The 17447-nt window shown below is 38.6% G+C and overlaps 2 protein-coding genes across 10 annotated transcripts in view; both read left to right on the forward strand.

The window, feature by feature from the left end:
- Positions 1-12239, forward strand: part of LOC107272534 — a 66520-nt gene extending 54281 nt beyond the window's left edge. For all 5 annotated transcript variants that reach the window (XM_025089716.1, XM_025089717.1, XM_015749767.2 and 2 more), the window contains 11 exons: positions 52-340; positions 439-701; positions 1372-1524; positions 1618-1812; positions 1989-2377; positions 2882-3118; positions 3954-4133; positions 4870-5017; positions 5734-6003; positions 6091-6425; positions 6482-12239. In XM_025089716.1, coding sequence (XP_024945484.1) covers positions 52-340; positions 439-701; positions 1372-1524; positions 1618-1812; positions 1989-2377; positions 2882-3118; positions 3954-4133; positions 4870-5017; positions 5734-6003; positions 6091-6425; positions 6482-6824 — 2802 coding nt within the window. In that variant the 3' untranslated portion in view covers positions 6825-12239. The remainder of the gene's footprint in view (positions 1-51; positions 341-438; positions 702-1371; positions 1525-1617; positions 1813-1988; positions 2378-2881; positions 3119-3953; positions 4134-4869; positions 5018-5733; positions 6004-6090; positions 6426-6481) is intronic.
- Positions 12240-12717: 478 nt separating this feature from the next.
- On the forward strand, positions 12718-16749 carry LOC107272535 (annexin B9). 5 transcript variants are annotated; one of them, XM_025089720.1, is made up of 10 exons: positions 12722-13022; positions 13130-13230; positions 13637-13689; positions 14006-14665; positions 14810-14986; positions 15051-15255; positions 15334-15486; positions 15579-15752; positions 15844-16025; positions 16102-16579. In XM_025089720.1, exons 3-10 carry the CDS (start codon positions 13672-13674, stop codon positions 16150-16152), a joined length of 1620 nt encoding a protein of 539 aa, XP_024945488.1. In that variant the 5' UTR covers positions 12722-13022; positions 13130-13230; positions 13637-13671; the 3' UTR covers positions 16153-16579. The 5 variants fall into 5 exon arrangements, with proteins under 5 accessions (XP_015605254.1, XP_024945488.1, XP_015605259.1 ...); XM_015749768.2 differs by lacking the exon at positions 13130-13230 and having other exon boundaries at positions 12718-13022; XM_015749770.2 differs by lacking the exon at positions 12722-13022 and having other exon boundaries at positions 13024-13230; positions 16102-16749.
- Positions 16750-17447: the final 698 nt, after the last annotated feature.

A 17447-nucleotide genomic window follows, 5' to 3' on the forward strand; every position in this document is an offset into this window, starting at 1 on the left:
CCCCCTCCACCACCGCCCTCTCTCACAATTCTCATATCGATTTTGTTACAGTTGACCTTCGAAAGCTTCACCCTTGGCAAATTCGTCTCCTTCACCGAGGAGGGTTGTCCCGATGGATCCCTACAGATATCCGAAGCCCAACGTCCCGACGTCGGTGGTCTTTGGTGTGGCACGTCCTGGGGTCCAGCTATATATTACAGCGAGACGTCAAGCGTCGCCATAACGCTACGGCTCTTAAGGCTCAGCAAAGATCAGACAGGATACAATTTCGACTTCAGGATGGGTTACAAGATGATAAGAAAATCGGACGCCGTGGTGCGCTACGGGAATCCATTTGTTGGTAGGAATAAATTTACATTATTTATGGATGATGAATTTTCATGGAATAAAAAGGAGAAAAAAAAACGAAGAATTAATTGAGAATTTGTGCGAGGTCAGGTATGACGCAGATCACCTCACCACCACCCACTACTCAACAGAGTTCATCGGAATATTCAAACACATCGATGGCCATGTCGGTTCACATGGAACAGGAGGATCATCTGACGCCCACAAAAGCCGCCCCTGAACAGTATTTGGGTGACCTAATAACAGGGACATACTGCTCGCGTATTTTTAGCGACTGCGATCGTAAAAAGTGTCGTCTTCAGTCGCCAAATTTTCCTGGATTGTATCCGCGTAATCTCACCTGTTACTACGCGGTAAGTCTTGGCATTCACGCGAGCTTCCATTGTGTATATCTACATATGAGCTTTAAGCACGAATTCACGGAGTCCCTTAACGCCGAGGTCGCGCGTCGTTATCCTCCATCCAAATGGACGGTCCGTGAGGAAGATCATAAAGCCCGCTCGTTAAATCTTAGTGACCGCTCGACGGATTCGCAAAAATGTTCTATATGTACGTAGATAAGGGATACGGGTATGTGGATGCAGTGCCGTATCTATAGCAGCCATAAATACAGTGGCGACAATGCTGAAGGTTTTCACTGCAGCATTCTTACGGTTAACTTGATTTAGCGTTTGGAAACCACGAGAGCGGAATACGAAATAACGACGACCACTCGATGTTACGTCACGGCGCTGAATTGCTGAACGTACCGATGTTGTTTTTATCAATTTTTTCCGTCTCTTTATTTTTTTGTATCAGCCGAGTGGCCACTGTAGCGTTTATATTGAGAGTCTTTACGAACTTTTAAAGAATATTAGAACTATATGTTTATGGCTAGATACGTTGGGGCGCCCGTGTTGCTTGGTACGCTCCTGTGTATTTCCTTATAATTATATTGTAAGCACTAGTCATATCGTAGCTCTATATGCTTTGAGGTTATGAGTGAACTTTTTTAGTAAAGTTTTCATTTAATTTCACCAATAGGTACGTCAGCACATAATTCCACCAGGAAAATACGCCTTGATTTCCGTGAGACAGACTCGCGGTCAGCTGATAGCGGTCAGAGCACTTCCGGCCACACAAGCTGAACCGCCACCACGTGAACTTCGACTTTGGCAGGATTGTGATATCGTTCAGGTTTGTGGTTATGTTTAACATACCTTAGGTTCTGTTACGTATCCATACGTGCTGATAGTGTTAAATGTAATGGATGCCATTTTTAATTTACAGGATTACGTCACTATATACGATGGATACACTACTCGTGATCCTGTGATTTTGAAATTTTGCGGCGGCGGCGAACCAGTCCCGGAGGCCATTAGTAGCGGCTCAGAACTCTTGGTGGAATTCACCACGTCGCCTTATGGAACGTTTCTTCGTCCCACGCCGCCTCACTCGCTTCATGGATTTCAGCTGGAGGTTCAGGTAGACGTGGATTTTACTTCGAAAGATTGGCTGCAATTAGATACGAAACTGTAATTAGATACGAAGCTAAATTGAATTTATTTGAACTGTAAGCAATTTTAATCTTAAATCTTCCACCAGGATATCATTTGGAAACTTCTTCAGGGCTGGTTGTGACTGGATTGATCTACTTACAGGTGAAGTTTGTGGATGCGAATTCACCGACCTATACAAGGAACAAGCGCTGCGAGTTTTGGCTTCAGGGCACCGGAGGAGGAGTACTGGCATCGCCTAGGCATTCTTTACCGCGGAATAGTACCTGTTTATATCATCTACGAGGAGCGGGTCCAGCTTTACCTAGTCCAACGCCGCCGCGACCTCTGCCAAAGTTTCCAGAGCAACGACCTGGTACTGTTTGGAGAAGACCCACGCCTAGAGCACCGCAACCGCAGTTTAGGGTATGGCTGTCCGTACTGAAATTTCACGTAGGGATGAGTCCTACCTCCGGCGAGGAGGAATGTGCCACTGCGTTAATGATCTGGGACGGAGAGATGAGACCTCTCACAGAATGCAATGATATATCCTGGTAAGCTTACAGAACTAAGAACGAAAAATAATCAGAAAATTTAAGACTCAAATTAAAATAACGTTCATACATTGTCAATGAACGGAATGACATGCGTTTCATGGAAAACTACCTTGTCTCTCTATCGCTCATGAATACAAAGAATTTTTGGTCAAAAAAATTCAGCAAAAAATAAAAGATAAATTGTGACGACTTGAGAGGTTAAGAAACCAGTGTCTAGTGGGATAAGTATCTGTGGGGCTGTGACAATTTTTCTTAGGGATCCCAAAAGGACTATTCGAAGACATAAAAACTATTCTGTCCTTCAGCAAATCCTTGCGCCATTACTGGACACGGTTTCAGTCTGCACGACGGATGAGGCTACTCTATTCTTTGGCAGACATTTTTTTCTCTCTCCATAACCCCTAAAACGTTCTGTGACCTATTGTCCAATTTTTTGTTTGTTCCACTTATCCATTCTTCTTCAATTCCCCGTCAATACAATTTAACTGTGTCTGATTACAGTGAGAAAGAACGACAACGGTACATCGAGAGGATTGGCGACCCTATACAAGCAATTTCTGCTCGACCTGCCGGCAATACGTCTTTATTGGCACGTTACTGTAAGGATCGCGTGCCTCGAACCTGCGATCACGCCATTTTGCAAAACACAAGCAGGCCATGTTCCCTGGGCGAGAGTTTCGTCTCATCGGGCAGCAGTTTAACGATTGAGATGCGCATGGTGGAGTCGACGGCCTTAAGGCAAGCTTTCAATGTATAAAATGCGCCCGAGACTGGTGAAACAATTGGGACGAGATTGGCAAGTCTGACAGTGATGGATTCAAGGGATAAAAAATAATGAGAGTACAAACGAAAGGACAAAGAAAACATATATACATTGGCATACCATATATAATTTTTAAATTATAAAATTTTATTTTTTGACATTGATTCACTTAATAATCTTAAGGATCGATATATTCAATGTGATCAATATACCTTTGTATCTTACTTTCGACGCCGTAACCTCCTTTACAAAACAAGTCTGTGAAACAGAACATTTCTACTCGGTATATTCATGAGTTCAATGTTTGAGACTCCCTTGACGGTAAACAGAAGGCCTCAGTTTGGTAGAGCTCGGAATGAAATACAAGGGGGGTATTCCACCGAACGAAATGACGACACTGGCAATATTGTTTCTTTCGGTTGTTCCCGGCTCTTCTCTATCTCGAGTGAAACCACCGTAAGGCACGAGTGTTTAAGGAAAGTAGGATTGGCTGAGCTTTTTCATGAATTTTTCACGTGCTACAACGGCTTACTTAATTTAGTCGAGGAGTAATGGAAAATCCTCGGGAATAATAATTCTCAACGTGATTTCGATAACTGGATAGAGCGACAAGAGAAGATGGAGAGTGTCTTTGCAAAGAACACAGAGATCGAGAGGCTCTCGCCATTTTACGTAAGAGTCTTTTCGAGATGGCCTCAAGGGGTGTTCAATTAAAGCTGACGCAATAATTATTCCATCTGCTTTCAAGTGTACCTTTCTATTATTATATTCTCACTGTTTACCTCGAGTTTATTTTTCTTTCATTTAAAGGCCCGTCAACTTTCGCGCGCTTTACGAATTCGTCGATCTTCATCAGGATGGGGATCCCTATGGCAACGGACCCTGTTCTAGGGTTTTCTACAGTCGAAATCGGGATCACTATGCCGATCGTCGATTTCAAGGTCCTAGGGATATTTTTCTTTACGGTCGTGGTGGTTCCAAGAATCTTAGGTAAGTTACTTTTTAATTATTACTTTCGTCTTTTTTAATAATTTTACAAGAATACCTGAAGTATCGTGGTATTTTTTTTTAACACAATTAATTGGTAGTTTAAAGGTTATTTATGCGATCGTTATGCTTTACAGGCGATGGAACTTTGAAGTTTCATTGATTACTTTCATATCGAGTCTTATGTTATGGCTTGACTCGTTAAAATCACGTGTAGGAAAACTTGGGTAATTTAGTGTTGGTATAACGTGCAAACGGAACAACGTAAACTGAGGCACTAATGAAAACTTGATAAGCTGTAAATTCGATACGAGAACAATATGGAGGTCTTGGCTGTCTGCTACTCTTCTTCCGTTTGGAACGTGTCTGAATGAATAATAAGATATTATTGTTATTATTGTCACATATTGTAAAGTAACGTTCAACTTATCGGAGCTACGCACGTATATAATTGTCAATTTACGTTGAAACTTTGCAAAATAGGGATTTTCATACAACTGGGACATTACTGTAATCTTTTATTTTACGTTGATGATAAATTTATTTTTGTAAACACGTATTCTTGGAAATCTTGTAATCATCCTATTGTATCTATCGTTGTTTTATTTGTATTATTTGAATTCTGTGTCTGCTATGCTTTATTTAATTTTACTAAAACCCGTAAAAGCAATTTCCTTAATTACAAACATTTTTGAAAGACAATAATACGGCAGTCCTTTAATTCTATACAATTCCGCAGTTGCGTCTACCGATTCGAAGGCGAGCACGATGAAGTTGTAAAGTTGCGATTCAACAAGCTCTTCAATGGGAATCGTAGCTGTCGCAGTGTTTCCAGTCCAGACTTCAACCGACTGCTTTGCGTTGGGTCAAAAAGTTTTTCCCTGAAGGTAAGTAAACAAAAAAAATTCACAAAAAAGACGTTTTATTCTGTTTGTCAAAAAATAAAAATTCAACCGTTGACTATATAATCCATGAAATTCTTGATCGGTGCATTTTTTCATTTTTTTTTTTTTTTGACAAATCGCGATATCGTTGGTTTTTGATACGCACGTTGTAGAAACGCTGTTAACTACCTTCGTGATTAATTGCCGTATATACTGTATCGATGGCAATTCCAGTCCGGGACGGGAACAAACCGGCAGGAAATGGATTGGCACGCGAAACAGAGACAGGTGTGGAAAAGAGAAATTCGCAGCTATGGAAACAAAAGAACTAGCGTATAGTGTAGGAGTAGGAAAAAAATGATAGAAATCCGCACTAACCAACGACTGGTACCTCACATTTGTCACTTTTCGCGGTAATTTATGAGCGGACGTAGTATTAATTACTGGCAATAACAGACTAATTTGTCTGGATGTCATTTGTTCCTGTTATCTCATTGGAACAGTACCGGGAAACTGACCGATGATCGAGTTTTATACAGTGGCAGTTTATGCAACACACAGCAGAAATACGGTATTGCAGTTTCCAACATAGATTAAGTACTTTAATTATTGAAACACATTTCATAAAGTGACGCTCCAGATATGGCTATCAATACGTTTCCATTGTATTCGAAATTCAATTAATTTATGATTAATTAAAATAATCAATTGTATTACAGGTGTTGGATATACCCTGGGCAAATGCACCCCCGGTTCAGCGCGACTGTCTCTGCTCGAATCGTTCCCTGCCCATAAACATCAAGTCGACTTCAAATATCGTGGAAGTGCACTTCACCGTAAAGTCCATGGATGCCCTGGACGACTACAATAACCTCTTCTTCGAAGGCGTATGGGATTTTGTCAAAACGATGCCCTGCCTGCAGAAGCATCGAGTCCGGGGACCATCCGGAGAGATTAAAAATAGGTCACCCTTAGCGGATCAGGATGAGGTAAAACTGCGCCATCTGCAGAACGTTAAACGAAGGTTATATAATCAATGAAATTTATATTAATACAATTATATTTCATTTCTGCAGAAACACTGTGAGAATTATCCCTGGCTCATCGACCCTGGCCCTAATCAGTATCTCTACGTAAAGATGCACGGTACAATAACGTCAAATAAAACGTCCTGCTCGACGACTAACCGCGTAGTCATACATACTGGCGGCGTAATTCACGCGTCGGTATGTCCTAAGCCACCTACCGACTCCAGAGACCACGTGGTAGAGGTATTCAGCAACGGCTGGGCAGTCAGCAGCGACCACGTGATCCTGGCACCAGCATACGATCCAATTAGGACCATCGTAGTAGAATTCATCAACAATGAACCGGATATGCACGCGGTTACTTGGTTGGAACTGTCGAGAAGGTAGGAATCTATATTACCGACAGTCGCCGTGATATCTTATATATGAATATTTACAGACCAACAGTAACGTCACCTGCAGTCGACTTACAAATGCCACGCGACTGCGAGCACCGCTGTCCTGAGTTGGACGCCTGCATAAATTCGTCCCTCTGGTGCGACGGCGTATCGCACTGTCCATCCGGATATGACGAGGCTCTGACGCATTGTTCAGTTCTTCTACGACTTCCGCCGCTTTATCTGGGACTTGGTGTTTTGGTAGTCGTGTGCTTAATAGCTTTTACTATATTCGTAATCTGCAGGGTCTGTCGACGACGAGCTAATCGCTCGATCTCCCAGCATCGACTCAAGAGCATCTCCTCGGAAACGGCGATAATCGATGGGAAGGAAGTGATATGCTGACAAAGCGACAGTTCTGTGCGATACGTCGAGGTCGACCGGGTGACTACCGTGTGACGATCGTCACCGGTCAAGGTTCGGGGCGAGGAGGATGACGCTTTAGATATTGCCGGACGAATTATTGCGTCGGTTATCGAGCGTCATTTCACGACGTGCTCATTGTTACTGTCAGGACGACGTTCGACGTTCCCATGAGTATCGGCCCTGAACCATCTCAACGTAACACGCAGAACTGTTTAGCGTTAAGGGATTAACTCAGTGCTAGCTGGTTAAGCTTGTCATTCATTGGTTCAGGTGACGTGCTGCTCGTTCCGTTCAATCCCATACGACTGGGAGTGGATTGATTTTTGAAATTTCTCAAGAAAGTAAGATCTTGTAAGAGAGTCTCCTAGACGAGAACGTAACGTTTTGGGGAAACCTGGATTTTTTTTTTATACAAACTACAGAAACGCCGAGGACAATAACGTAGTGATGTATGTACGAGAACATTATCAAAAGTGAACAGCGAGCATAAACCTTGACCAATGTTTGATCGTAGGTAAAGCGACGAGCTTCGTGGTAAGAAAAATTTGGCAGAGGAAGAAAATATTGCCGATCATCTGGGTTTGATATTCTCACGAACTTTTTCTCATACGTGAAAGTCGATCGGTGTGCACCCGGATACTCTGTACTGTATAGATACAATTTAATTGTCGGGATGGTCGCCACTGCGCGACGGTCGTCGTCTCGACGGAGATATAGATGAAATTGAATTAGATACCGACCAAGTTGAAGTATTACTTAGAGACAATGTAATTAAATTAGGGGCGAGATAGAATGGAAAAAGAAGAACTTATTGGAGACGTAGAGTGTAGCCTGAAATTATGTGATATGCTGTTTTCCTCGGAGCTGTGCTTCGGATTGTTACGCCGCGGTTGGCATCGGTATTGGCCACTTGTAATTTATTGATCACGTGTAATCTATCCTTCTATTGATTCTATCGATTCTAACGATACCGATGCTCTTACCTTGGCTTGTACACCTTGTTCATACTTGTACATATTTAATATTCTATATATAACAATATCAAACACTCGCCTTCGCGTGCACGCGCGTGCGCATTGCACGATTTCAGGATGAATTTCAAAAATGAATATTTCCGGTGCAAAAAATTAAGAATTAATCAAAAATATCGTCAGCCGTACGCGCGAAGGTCGGTGTTCCGCCGCTTACTATTAGTTGATAAGTGTAGATTTTAAGAACTTCGTGAGAAGTGACTTTTTTGAATTTTGGGAGAGACAGAAGGGAGTATGAGAGTGAAAAAGATAATCCGAAGATTCAGCGTGCAAAGGGGGATGCGCGCCATCAGCTAGCCGGAAGCACCGCCATCTTTTTCGCCATCGACAGTGCATACACAATAACGATTCGTGTTAATACACATAGTTATTCCTCTTCACCATTTCCAAGTCCCATATCCATAATCTACCTTACTAGATGGACACTTACCCTATCCTCATCCTAACGTAATCTAACCAAGCAAAACCTATGATGTCCCGTTACCATGTTAAATGAAGACAATCGTTAATATATCCAAGTGTTTCTAATCTAGTGATTTGATCTAGGCAATTTTAACTGTACTCGTTCGGTATAGCTACGTTTTAAGTAGTTTAACGCTAGTTGAATGTCGCGTCGAATGCAAACACAGCGAATTGTAACAGCACCACTTGTCCTAACATTGACACAAGATTAGGAATAATTTTTGGTCTGTTTGGATTGCTTTGCGTACATCAAAATCTTCGATTATGTAGATCCTATAGTACGTATGAAACAATTTTCGTTTGACCTTAGCAAAAAAAAGAGATGATAATACAATTATTAGAATTATTCCTGTCGTGAGACATAAGAGAGTAAAGAGAAAAGGAAATTAGATTTTTATTTCAATTATTATAAAGAATTAATCAAAATCAAGATTGTGTCCTCGCTCTGTACTCGCATCGAAACTTTGAATATTTCGGGACCAACATTGAATTTTGACAATGGAGACCTGCCTCTTGCTCCGGGACCGGAAGTGTGCTTGATTTTCTTTATTAATCATAAAACGCAATTTAATCGGACTCGTCGCTACGACGACTCTCGAGATTTACTCCGTCGCAGAAACAACGAATTTATTCTTGAAGTTTTACGCTTATAAAATCGTCTAATTATCCTGTTAATTAATTGTGCTCGTTAGATTGTTAATTCCTGTATCCTTCCTACCGTCAGAACCGAACTTTTATATCTGCTGGCAATACCATAGCAATAATTGTTCTTAAAGATGATCAATGTTTCAAATTCTACACCGATAAGAATTTATATAGTCTTATACTTAAATACGGGTCTACTGTTATGCTAATTTAAAAAAAAAAACCAAAGACTAATAATGTGAGAATTCCGACAAAGTTATAATATTCTCATCTCGTGACGGATTTTCTCATATGTTTACAACAGGAAGGATAAGAAGGTTTCCGGGATAGTGAGGAAGAAAAAAAATGATTAAGTATCCCTAGAAGTCCGTACCGCGACGCGTCGATTATTTCGAATACAAGCGAGCTTGACACGATCTATTTAATTTCTGTGTTGATTATAAAATGTTTTTAATCTACCAAATAGCGATATTGCTCCTATAATATTAATTATTCTTTCGAACGAATCTCACAAATAATGTTCAAGCGAAAATGTTTATGCGAACGTTAATCGCGGAATGCAGTAATTTTATTTGTATACTTCTGATAAAAAGAGATGTAGTTTATTGTTCCGTGCTCTGTATCCTTGGATGACGTAACGTTTCTGTCATTAAAATGGCCAGTTCGAAAATAAGCGTCGTCAAATATTGTGAAGTTAACGATTAAAAAAGAATCAACGCACTTTTATATGTGCGCTGCGAATTCGATTGCATGTATAATCGGCGGCGGTGTTTATGATCGATAAAATTCGTACGAATTCTAAGCTCGAATGATCTTGTTTACTTCTACGTATAGAAAGATCGGATGTAATGCTCCGCGAATTAAATCGTATGATAAATCAACGGCTGCCGTGATCTCGAGATCTATCGGATCTGATCGAGTCGATTTTGAAGTCGAGATCGTTTGTAAATAGAAGTATGTATGAATTTTAAATCGTAGAACCACACGATGTAAGCAAATAATAATTAACATAGATGATTAGCTATTACTATTATCATGTAAACCATATCTACGGACGCGTTTTTCATAGCGGATTAAACGCGAGGAGCACTTCGGCAATCGTCGGGAGAATTCGTTGAATCATTTTCTGGATCAATAAGAGGTTGACGTTCCTTCGAGACTTAGCAGCGAATAAATGCCCATGGTAATTAGGCTTATTCGTATTGATTAAGGAGGCGATTGGGCCATTTTACTTACCACGCGAATAAAATTTTAAGAAAAATTGTAAATAACAGGATTTTCATAAAGATCAATTTCCAAAATTGAGTTCAGCGCATATTTTTTAAGGTCGATAATGATTTGGAAACTCTCAAATAATTAACCTAAAAGTGAAAGAGTACTTTGATCCGAAGTTTTGTACATTTTTCAAATTTATATAAATTATTTCTATACAAAAATCTGTCACGTACGATTTTCGTTGACATTTTGCTCGCATGGTAAATAAAAAAAGCCAGAGCTTCCTTAAAAGTCTTATACGAGAATGTTAATGAATTTTCTGATAAGTATTGAACAACTTATTGAATTTATACCAGAAACATTGTAAGATGTGAATTTAATATTGGAACGATATTTAAGATGATATCGAAGATCTATGAAAGATCGATATTCGTATCGAACGTGACGATCGCCATGAAGTTCGTCTCGTGACTATGTACGATCGTGATGTTTGCCAACGAGTAGCGACGAATTTGACTTGCAGTTATAATTTTTCATAGGTCGCTGTCTCGATTAAACGCGTAAATCAAAGAAAAACGAATAACAAAAATCAGAGTGAAATATAATTAATAAATAGAAGCTACCTTCTTCAAGGGAGTTTTGAACTCACCGACTGACGCGCGTAGTGCTATGCTCCTAGTAAGTACTTGTGGGTTCGAAACTCTTTCAAGACTGCCGTGAACGCTTATTCTTTCAAAGAAAAAAATGAAAGCTACAAAAAGGTATATATAATATACAACAGTTCATCCGCAATAATTGCCAGCCGTGTGAATCTAGCCATTAAGATTCCCTCGCTGCCGTAAAATAACTGACGACGTGTTTCTTTGTTTCAACCATTTTGTCCAACCATTTTGTTTTCGCTATTTCTCTTCTAAGAAAACTTTCAAGAGAGTCCCGACGTTACGCTGACGACGAGAAAGAAAAATTGTTATGAAGGAAGAAAGAGACGGTGTTTAAAGAGAAAAAAGTTAACGTTTTTTTTGCCCTACCGCAAATTCATCAACGTTAACGTCATTAACGCGATAAGAAAATCTCTTGAGAGCCAATAAGCATAGGAATTTTTTTTATGAAGGTTGCAGAATAAAGCCAATTCATTTATCTTTACATTTAAACTTGATTAGCAGCGAGGGTTTTAGCGAATAACATCGTTCTAAACGATCCACGTATAGAGGCTATTACTGTCAGCTATTTTCTTTTCTTTCTTATACTGATTCTTACGTCACTTCGTGTCATCCGTATTACCCTCCGTCGGTAACTTGATTTATTTTCACGTGTTGTCCCGTTTAATTTTTTACAAGACGACAAAAAATGTGCGAAATGGAAAAAAAATATAATTAATTCATAATTAATTATTACGTGACATAATGCAACGAGACGAAATATGTTTAACGTTGGATTCTGGTGAAGCGTGAAGTCAGGAGATAAACTGACAATAACACACAGAGAGACATACGCACACATAAATCTCCTTTTTAATGGGTGACGAGGACGTGGTGATTTACGCTTTGTAAATTAAAATGAAAAAGATACACGGAAACGCACACGCCACATTTAATAATAGTAAAGATGAGTTTGATGAGACCGCGTGGCACGTAATTCAAGCGATTTTTTGTTTTCATAGTAGCTTCATCAAAACTGTCATTTTTGGTTAGGTCAGTTCAGGCAACAATGATGACGCCATATACATATAATTACGTAGTAATTTAATTCCATGATTAGGCATATGAATCAGCATCGACGTCACTGAGGCACGAATTCTTAGTAACGCGAAGTTAGCTATAAACAAATTAAAAATAACGTGCCACTCGACATCATTGAGCCACGTTTCAATCGTATCCGATTAAAGGTAACAAGAACAATAACGATTAACTACCGCAAGACGTATACTATATTCTCACCGATCACCAACATGCTCACACAACACGCATAGTTACTAATTATACCATTACTGATTCGAATATCAAGTATGCGACATTTTTAATAAATTATTTTGAAGATTGAATCGATTTCGTGTTATTTTCTATCCCACTAATTCACCTAGTTGTATTATGAATTTATTATTTTCGCATAATTAATTATTATGGTAAGAAAAGTGCGTTATTATAAATAGAATTTTTTTTGCGACTAAATAAAATGGTTCCACTTCTCGGAAATTGATTATAAATGTAGTAATCTTTATCTGGTCTAGAGATGTTTTCTTGCTAACAACGTTGCGTATACCGATAATGTCCTTCCTTCCTTTCCTTATGGCTGCCTCCTTCAATGAGATGTGCCAGTAACTGGTATACCGATCATGTGATCGGTTCGTCATACTTGTGCCACTAAACTGTAGTCATATCGGGAATACGGCAATGGTGGTGGCTGTGTAGAGAGAGAGAGAGAAATAATAAGGACACAGGTCAGTGTAGCAGGCTGTTTCTATCACACACTGTACAGTCTCTGAAAATGTTTAAGCTGACATAAAGCAGTACGCACGGGGAGGACTAAGTCAACATAACATAACTTGAAATAGTGGCACATATATTTTATTTCACACACTGTTAAATATTTTTTTGTCGTTTTTAAAAGGCTCTATGTTTATACCATGGAGCCCAGATAGGATTTATATGCACTTGTATTTCAGTGCTCTTTTCATTGCACTACGGCTGGCCCTGATATGTCGGCGACACAATATTTTTGCAGGGCTTGTACTATACCACATTTGCAGTTCAATTCAAAAGGACAACCTCATCCACGATGTGAGTGAGACAGCTTCGGGCTGGCCGGGTTACCTGCGAATACAGGCGTACGTATTTCAGTATGTTTAGAGATCAGTGCTTGCTACTGACTGTCTCTGACGGAAATAGATGTTGAGTGACGTAGAAATTCGTTTGTCTTCCTGCCTCAATACAGTTAACTTTCTATGGCGCTAGCTTAGTAATCTCACTTACGTGTCCTTTGCTGTTACCACCAATCTTTTTTGCGCAACAACAGAATACCGGGAAAACATTTTGGTAAGTGCCAGTAAACTATGTTTAAAAGTAGACAATAAGGGATATAAGAACCATTTGTAGAAATTTGACTATCAGTGGATCATTGGCCGATAAAGTGATATTATTCGGCAGTATAATAAATAAAAAAAAAACCAACAGAGATTCTTCGTGGGTGTGTCAGCTTTCTATAACATTTACTAAATTTTGTTTTTGTGTTCAAGTAGGTAATACTATTTTCTATGGGATTTTAAATTAGTTTGGAAATACAGTTTGTATGTCATTCGATATTTTATTGAATGTATACGACGTTTTCTAGAAGTTTTTCATTTCACTATTATTTGAACTTAAACTCATTATACATCTAATTGAATATTACGTTTTTTACATCGTGCCATTGTTTATAATTTAATTTTTGTTATTGTTTCAGATACTTTATATTGACTTCACTGTAAAAAAGGCAACATGAGTTACGGATATCAGGTTAGTAAACATTTACATCATCAATAAAAAACTTATTGCATCATTTGAATTGTAATTTTCATTCCTTTTTTTTATTATACATATATGGTTTTAATTTTTAATTTAGAACTAATATATTGAATTGTATATTTATAAATCAAGCTAAACCTGTACTATGTCCTGCAGTAGAAAAACCTTATGTTCCTGAATAATATTCCTGATACAGTGAATTTCATCCATGAAAATAATTTAATGCATTCAACTGATATACGAAGAAAAAGCATATAAAATGCAGTTATTTTTGAAGTTATTTTTTTGCTATTCCATAACAATTAAGGGACCACCATCAGTCTTGCCGTTCCAACAACAAAAGCCACCAACGTCATTTGGTGCTCCACCTGGTGCACCGTCTGCCCCTGGTGCTCCGCCTTATCCTCAGAGTAGTTCTATAGGTTTTAATCCTGGACCTCCGACGTCTTTTGGCATGCCACAACCTTATTCTCAATATCAACCAAGTCCCTATCCCCCACAACCAAATCCTTATTCGCAGCAACAAAATCCTTATCCAGAGCAACTAACTTCTCATTCACAATCTAGTTTTCGTCCATCGTCAGAATTACATACAGTACCACACTCATCACCCTATCCGCAACCTAACCAGTCTTTTCCGTATCCTCAACAATATCAACAACGTGTATCCCAAGAATATTCAGGCCATCAGCAGCCATCTTACAACCATGATTTACGGTCGATAAACCTTTCTGTATATCCCAATTGCCAAAATGTTCCTGATGGCTCTAAGCATTATGGAGATAGTGGACCATCTCGTTATCCTAATCATACAGCTCCCTCCTATAACCAGACTGTACCTGGATACCCTGGCGGAAGTTTTCCTGGGGGGCAGGCAATGGTTGGTGCACAACCAGGTGCTGGTACAAGATCAGCAGCACCTCACTATCCTGGGCCAGCCCCCAGGCACCCACAGGTTCAGTCAAAGGTGAGATTAATAAGCTGCAGTGAAGAGTTTCATTCATAATTTTAATATTTTTATATATTTGTATTGTATCTAGCATAACAAATTTCAGAAAAGTTTCATTAAATTTGATAACAAATTTTGAATAGTTACTTTTTTATGTTACAGTTGTCTCCAACGGTTGTACCGGATCCTAATTTCAATGCCAGGGCAGATGCCGAAGTTCTTAGGAAAGCAATGAAAGGATGGGGAACCGATGAAAAATCAATCATTAATGTCCTTGCCAATCGAAGCAATCTTCAACGCCAAGAGATTGCAGTACAATTTAAGACACTTTACGGAAAGGTAAAAAAAATGATTGCTAATACCTATTTCATATACATATTTAAAAATTGTTCTATCCCTACAGGATCTTATCAAAGATCTGAAATCAGAACTTTCTGGAAATTTCGAGGATCTTGTAGTCGCCATGATGACACCTTTGCCACAATATTATGCCAAGGAATTACATGACGCAATGTCAGGTCTAGGCACTGACGAATGCGTTCTAATTGAAGTTTTATGTACTATGTCTAATCATGAAATACGGGTCATTAAGCATGCCTATCAAACCAGTGAGTTATATAGAATTATCTTATTAACAGCATCGTACTTCAAATGAATATAATAATTAATATTACGTATCATTTAAGTGTATGGCAGAAGTTTGGAAGATGACCTTATCGATGACACTTCCGGTAGCTTCAAACGTCTAATGGTCTCTCTATGCTGTGCAAATCGGGATGAGACCTTTAATGTGGATCCCCCTGCTGCTATGGAAGATGCCAAAGAGCTTCTAAGAGCTGGTAAGTACTAAAATTATTTTCTTAACTAATCGTAAGCATTAAAATCCATCGTTATGGAATTTGAATTCATTTTCAATTTTATGTCACAATAGGAGAGTTACGTTTTGGTACGGATGAGTCCACGTTTAATCAAATTCTCGTACAGAGAAATGTTGCCCAGTTAAAACAAATTTTTGCTGCATATGAAAACATAACTGGCCATACCATCGAAGAAGCAATTGAAAATGAATTCTCTGGTGACATCAAAAAGGGTCTACTTGCCATTGGTAAGTTTTGGTAACGTCATCTTAACATTTTGGAATAAAATTATCGGACTCGGTTTGAAACATGTAATATGTACTTTTTATTTCTTAACAGTCAAATGTGTGAAAAACAGAGCTGGATTTTTCGCTGAACAGTTATATAAGAGTATGAAAGGATTGGGCACTGATGATCGACGATTAATTCGATTGGTCGTGACGCGGTCTGAAGTAGATATGGGAGAAATAAAAGAGGCCTTTAGACAACAGTATGGTCAGACCCTGGAGGATTTCATTGCGGTTAGTATTACTTTACTGATTTAAAAAAGTACTGAATCATTTGTACTTATGGTTGGGATTTTTTTTTGTTTTTCAGGACGACTGTTCGGGTGATTATAAAAAATGTCTTCTGGCTCTCATCTCTTAACAAAGTTTAGTAAATGGTATAATCTGTTTCCTATGCATTTACTCGTATTTGACCTACTCGATAATACTGGAATACCAGTGGTATTGGACGCTGAATTTTCAATTTTGAATCTTGCGTAGATTATATTTTTTTTTGGATATGATTGACAATCTTCTCACGCCCTTACTTGATATGATATTCTTCATTTAAAAATTAACGTTAAAATATACATGTATTATATTCACATGTAACAATTTAAAGTTCTCCAATGTCTTCTAGAGTGCCAATACCGTTCGAAAGTACTTCGAATCGGTTATGATGTGCGCAAATTTACAAATTTATGGTGTTGGATACACTGTGTTATATTATATCCTATTTATCATACTTAATGAGAATGTATTGATTATGCGTAACTGTTAAAATATTGCTATTGCGAAATTCATTAATTTAAAAATGTACTGTCAGACATAATATTTAATTTCATCGAAAGAATGATTTATTTTAGATAACTGTATTTTTATACTGTATTTATCACATGAGCAAGCAAATGAACCAAATTTCGAATTCGTTTTCCTCAATGAAAGATCTTGTGAATAAAGTATTAAATAATCTAAAAAATACCTGTACAATATTCTCATCTCCCAATAGAACTAAATCTTAATTTCCAAATTAACGAAACAAGAAAAAAGTCCCCGAGTACCAATTTCAAATGAAAAGGGGACTCCGGACCTTTTCTTTACCATACGAGTATAATTCCGACGGAAATCGTAATAACACGATTTCAAGAGACTCGGTCGAGTCTCGCGCCAAGTACAGGCAACCGGCTGTACAGGGCACAGCTCGCCGAGACTCTTTACTTGAGTCAACTCTTATACCTGTGTTTGGAACGAAATATCTTATTAACCGCTATACATGAGAAAAAGTTATTGATACATTCACTATAGGAATTGAGGGTCCTGAATTGATTGCCACCACGTTCAATACGATTAGTAAACGAGATCAGGGCGTATTGAGATGGCGAGCGAGATGATTTTATTTCAGTTCCGTCGTCGTCGTCGTCGTCGTCGTCTTCGGACGTCCATCGCATTTTTTTATATAATTTATGCCAGTCATTAAACTCAAAACCAATATCAACTTTCTATATAGAGCATACTAACAATAACTCGTCAATAATAATCACGGTAAAAGCTTAATAACAAACATATGGTATTAGAATACTATTAGTACGTTCAAAGTAAGTACTTTAGAATTTTTTGCACGGACCCGCCAAGTAGTACTCGATAAGGAATCACCTAAAGTTTTATTAATTATTAAAT

Source organism: Cephus cinctus, unplaced genomic scaffold (genome assembly GCF_000341935.2).
Source record: "Cephus cinctus unplaced genomic scaffold, Ccin1 Ccin1_scaffold1184, whole genome shotgun sequence".
In the NCBI taxonomy this organism is placed as follows: Eukaryota; Metazoa; Arthropoda; class Insecta; order Hymenoptera; family Cephidae; genus Cephus; species Cephus cinctus.